The sequence below is a fragment of the Cebus imitator genome, unplaced genomic scaffold, assembly GCF_001604975.1.
Source record: "Cebus imitator isolate Cc_AM_T3 unplaced genomic scaffold, Cebus_imitator-1.0 Scaffold9, whole genome shotgun sequence".
Taxonomy (NCBI): domain Eukaryota; kingdom Metazoa; phylum Chordata; class Mammalia; order Primates; family Cebidae; genus Cebus; species Cebus imitator.
The window spans coordinates 4698169-4703329 of record NW_016107324.1 but is presented as its reverse complement, the minus strand read 5'-3'; the positions used below and the strand labels follow the sequence as shown (position 1 = coordinate 4703329).

General features: G+C 35.8%; 1 protein-coding gene across 4 annotated transcripts in view; it reads left to right on the top strand.

The window, feature by feature from the left end:
• The window catches only part of CUNH8orf34 (chromosome unknown C8orf34 homolog), a 440182-nt gene extending 435403 nt beyond the window's left edge, over window positions 1–4779 (top strand). For 3 of the 4 annotated variants that reach the window (XM_017544836.2, XM_017544823.2, XM_017544819.2), the window contains 2 exons: window positions 1603–1662; window positions 3992–4779. In XM_017544836.2, coding sequence (XP_017400325.1) covers window positions 1603–1662; window positions 3992–3999 — 68 coding nt within the window. In that variant the 3' untranslated portion in view covers window positions 4000–4779. The remainder of the gene's footprint in view (window positions 1–1602; window positions 1663–3991) is intronic. The other variant, XM_017544830.2, reaches the window with a different exon arrangement.
• Window positions 4780–5161: the final 382 nt, after the last annotated feature.

Sequence of the window (5161 nt, the reverse complement as noted above, 5' to 3'; positions counted from 1 at the left end):
AATCTACTGTCCTGGTTCTCTGCTCTGTCCCCTTTTTGAACCAGCGTATGGGCGACTTCCCGTGGCTCCAATCGCCAGCCGAAAGGGCCCCCGGACCGGTGTATTTTGTACGGAGAAGCGCGGCTCCGGGGCGCCGACAAAGCAGCCGCGCGGGGCAAAGCAGTGGCGCTGGCCAAAACAGCCGCGCTGGCGACCGTGGAGCTCCTCCGCCCGGGAATTTCCTAATCTGTGGGCAATAAAAACGTGGCGTCCACTCACCCTCTGCGCTTTCACTGGGAGCTGCAATCCTGAGCTGTTCCTAAACGGCCATCTTGGATCGTCCTCCAATACTTTCAAAAGTATTTTTCTTAGAGCCTTCCTCTGGGAAGGATTCTGAGCAATGCTGACTTACTCAAGGGGACATAGATAGGAAAGGGTGAAGATAAGATTTAAACTCAGGTCTAGCCGAATATAAAATCCATCCTTGTCTGCATTTTGCTGCAGAATGTATGAAATGACCACCAAATCAACAAGCCATTTCATTCTAGTTGAAGTAGCACTTAACCAATAAGTGCTCTATAGAATTTTTAAAAGTGTTATATAAAAATATATTCTAAAATAGCTTTGGTAAATATCAGGTTAAATCATTTTTCTTAGTGTAGGACTTCTAAGAATCTTTAATGTGCAGTTGTATATTTTGATTCTTCAAAAATCAGATATAGTATGATGCTGTCCAAAATTATTTGACCAATGAACCATTTGTTTGTGAATCATCTAGATTAATATCTTGTAGGGCTAGTGTTCTAAAAGATGCTGTGGAAAATTTGGACTTAATATATTTCCTTTTTTTCAAGACATGTGGAATTACTTATCTTTTTTATTTCATCTGCTTTCACCCTGTTTTATTTTGCCACTCTTTTGAACTAGAATAGTCATGCCCCATTTCCCCAAGACGCATAACTTTCTCTTTCCTTCAAAGATAGTCTCATATTCTTCTGCCTCAGGGCTGGGTTCAGAGGAATCACATTTAGCCTGTAATGCTATGAACCAGACAATATAGTGTGTGTACATATATATGTGTACACACACACACCACACACACACACACACATATATACACATACACAGACATACACATATATACTATGCCATGAAATCATATAGCTTGATAATGTACTAATTTATAATTTTGTAGCATCACAATAAGTAGCATGTACATTTCTGGGACTGAATAAGCTGCGCTGGGGCACAGTCTGCAGAGCAGACCATGGTTTTCCTGCCTGACGCATGCTGGGCTTCACAATTATGACTGCAGTTTATAAGGGATCTTCGCACAGACCACATACATACCCAGAACACTCTCTAGAGGGGCATTTTGCCTTAGATTTTATTGGAAAACTTACCAGAAGTTTAAGTGGAAAATGGCTGACTAATGGAATGAGGATATACACACTACTAAGCAGTCAAAATATAGAATTCTAGCACTGTACATACTATAAATATAGTTTTGATATTAATTTCAATTAATCTTCACTAGAAATTGGTTAAACCACTAGAAAATGATATTTAATAAATTTATTTTTCCTGGCCTGGCATATTATCTCTGTTTCTTTCGTTGTGCAGGTTCTGCTGATCTTCTTCTTTGCGTTCCATGCTCTTCTTGTCCTACACTGGTCTACTCTGGTATGTTTGCTCAGGGAATTTAATATCAATGTCAGTTAATGACGGGTACTTTCTAAAATTGCTCAGGATTTGTATTTTACAAAATACCTAGTCCTCATGACCTCTAATGAGAATAGATTTTTCTCCAAGTACCCTGCATAAGATTATAAGATTTCTTCTCTCTCTCTCTCTCTCTCTGTGTGTGTGTGTGTGTGTGTGTGTGTGTGTGTGTGTGTTCTATAGGTTTCAGAGTTCTCCTTTAGTCTCCATTCTTCCTTGCTAAGGTGGGAGGATGGGTGTTTTAGGCCCTTTCTCCATGACAGGCAAAATAATATCTTCTAGATAGGTAAGAGCTAAAAAACATATTCTCCCACATGTAGGCCATGGACTCTATGATGCTGTTATATATTCCCTGCAGTTATAGCATCGCAGAATAATTTTACGTCCATGAATGTGAGGCTACTGTATGAACTATATACACAAAAATTAAAAAAAAAAAAACTGTATCATCTCTTAAGTATGTTTCAGAGAAAAGCAAAGGTGTTGAGTTTATCCTTACCACTCATAGAATCACAGAATATCAAACTGGAAAGAACTTAGAACTGGCTACTTCTTCCCTTATCTAATGCTAGCCTTTTCTCTGCAATATCCCTACCAAATGGTCACCCAGACTCTGCATAAACACATTGATTAATGAGGAGTTTACTGTTACTGCTGGCTGCTAATTCAGTTTTGCTCTGCTGTAATTGCACATTGACTCAATAATTCTGCATTAGGACATTACCTAAATAAATAATTTCTTCAATGCAGTATGATATAGCTATCAGAATATTATGTTCATTGCCACATGTTTTATAATAAAGCATGAAAATGTTTTACAAGAGAACATGGAAAGCATGTAAAAAATAGAAACAACCTAATAATCAAAAAAAGAGATTGATTTAAAAATTATAGCAATCTGCATATTAGAAAGCTATGAATCCATAATGAAGGATGAGGTATATATTATTAAATATAGGTACACAACATGTATCTATATGGTTATATAGGTACCTATACCTCATGTGGTTCTGTTCCTCAGCCCATCAAGAACACTTTGTATGATATACAGGCATACTGCTGTTTAGTTCAAGAGCTCTAACAAGTAAATCACTCATGTGATTCATATTTAAAACCTATAATGGATCAGGAACTACTGTCAGAGAATAGCACATATCATTATCATGGGTGATACAGCACCTATCATAGGTCTTCTCATCATGGAACTTACTAAATTGTGGAGAAGACACACAGTGAACAGCTACTTACACAAAATGCTGTTGATGGTGATTATAGAAGCATGAGAATGAGTATGTGCATCAGGAGAGTTCTAGCTTGACTAGTAGTCAAAGGGTCAAGAGAAAGTAATGTCTAAGGGTAAAGCATAAAGGAATGAAAGATGTAGTTGATAAAAGAGTTAGCTGGGGTTGGAGTAAGTAAAGCATTCCAGATAAATAAAAAGTGTGCAAAAACAACCAGATTCTCTTTCCCTCTCTTTCTCTCCCTCATTAACTTTGTTTCCTCTCTTTCATCAAATAAATATTTATTAAGCAAATGCCACACACAAAGCATTCTTTTAGGTCCTGTGAGTAAGATTGAGATTGAAGGTCTTCCTTCAAAATATTTATGGTAAATCAAAAATATTAAATATAACTATGATACAAAGCAGAAAAAAAAAAGTATAATATTCTAGAAACTTGAATATTTTCCCTTGCCATCTGAATTAGTCTGTTTTCACACTGCTATAAAGACATACCTGAGACTGGATAATTTATAAAGGAAAGAGGGTTGAGTGCCTCACAGTTCAGCATGGCTGAGGAGGCCTCAGGAAACTTACTTACAATCATGGCAGAAGGCAAAGAGGAGGCAAGGCACCTTCTTCACAAAGCAGCAGGAAGAAGTGCAGAGTGAAGGGGGAAGAGCCCTTTATAAAACCATCGGATCTCCTGAGAATTCACCTCCTTTCACAAGAACAGCATGGGGGAGTTCATACCCATGACTGAATTACCTCCATCTGGTCTCACCCTTGACACATGTAGATTATGGGAATTGTAATTGAAGATGAGCTTTGGGTCAGGACACAAAGCCTAACCACATTGCCATCTAATGTGATTAGAATTTTATACAGATATCAGAAATTGACATATCGGCTACAAATATGATTAATAGAGGTAGTATTCTAATGTCAATATCATTGTAAAAGTTCATTGGAATAGAGGAAATCATTAAAATATCAATTTTTCTTTTTAATATGCTATAATGTAGACATGTTATTAAGCACATTTTCTTTTGTTTCATTTCTCCTCTGCAGGTTTGTGAAATAGACAGAAGAAGTTGCAAGTGGTCCTTAAAGAAACTGCAGTTATTCAAATCCTTATCTATAGTTCTAATTTTATTTATTATGTGTAATCATTTAGAGAATGGTTATTTTTATAATCTCAATAATAAACAAGTACTACTGTAACCAGGGGGTGCTGAAGTATGTAATCAGAGAATACTAATCCTACCAAAGGATTATGGGGTGGTCAGGAGGCCTGCAGCCTTTTGGCATGGTTAGTGTCTTGGGTTTAGATTACTTTATACATAGTTATTAAGATTAATATTTGATATATTAAATATTGCCTGATTCAAATAACTTTGCTTAAAATTTTTCTGTATTTTAACTTGTCTGGGGTTTTCTACTTCTATTTTTATAATATTTTCTCATTTTTTAGATTAATAAACATTATACTTATCCACATGTGCCAAGATGTGCCATTTAGGTCTCCGCAGATGTTAGCTGTCTGGTATCATCACCTGCCATACATGTTGTGTGCAGCAGTAAGAAGTATATTCTCCACCACTGCCCCTTCTCATGATTATTTTCTCTATTCCTATCAAAACAAATAATCGATATGTTAATTCAATAAAGCAAGCCAATAAGGAATGAAATGCATGGCCCAAAACATAGACAATAAAAATCGTTTGACCATTTATCCAATTATTGAACCCAATTAATGTTATTCATTTTAAATTTAATATATGCTTGCTTTTGGAATGTGTTGTGCATTGATGCTAAGTGAATGGATCTAAGTAAATCTATTGAGTATCTCTACTGTCTGTTTTATTTGTCTTAATCTGAGTTTTCTTTCTGGACCTTTACGACTTAAGGTTAAATTATAAAACTATGTAACTATCAAGGAAACAAATGTTAAAGGCCAGAACATGGATAAATAATAAAAAAATTCCGATTGTACAGATTAATTCCCTAAATCAAGTAATATAACAGTTTTTCTTCTGTTAATATTTTCTTTTGTATAGAAACTCATGTAACTCATTTTCATAAAACTTTTGTGTTTTATAGGTAGAAAAAAGGAAGGTTTAGAAACAGTAGATTTTTTAGTCAGAAAGGAGAGAAGTCAAGACAGTAAGTTCATGGGACAAGAACACTCCTCTATTGAAAAATCCTTGCCATGAGGAATATTTCTTCAAAAATGTTCAC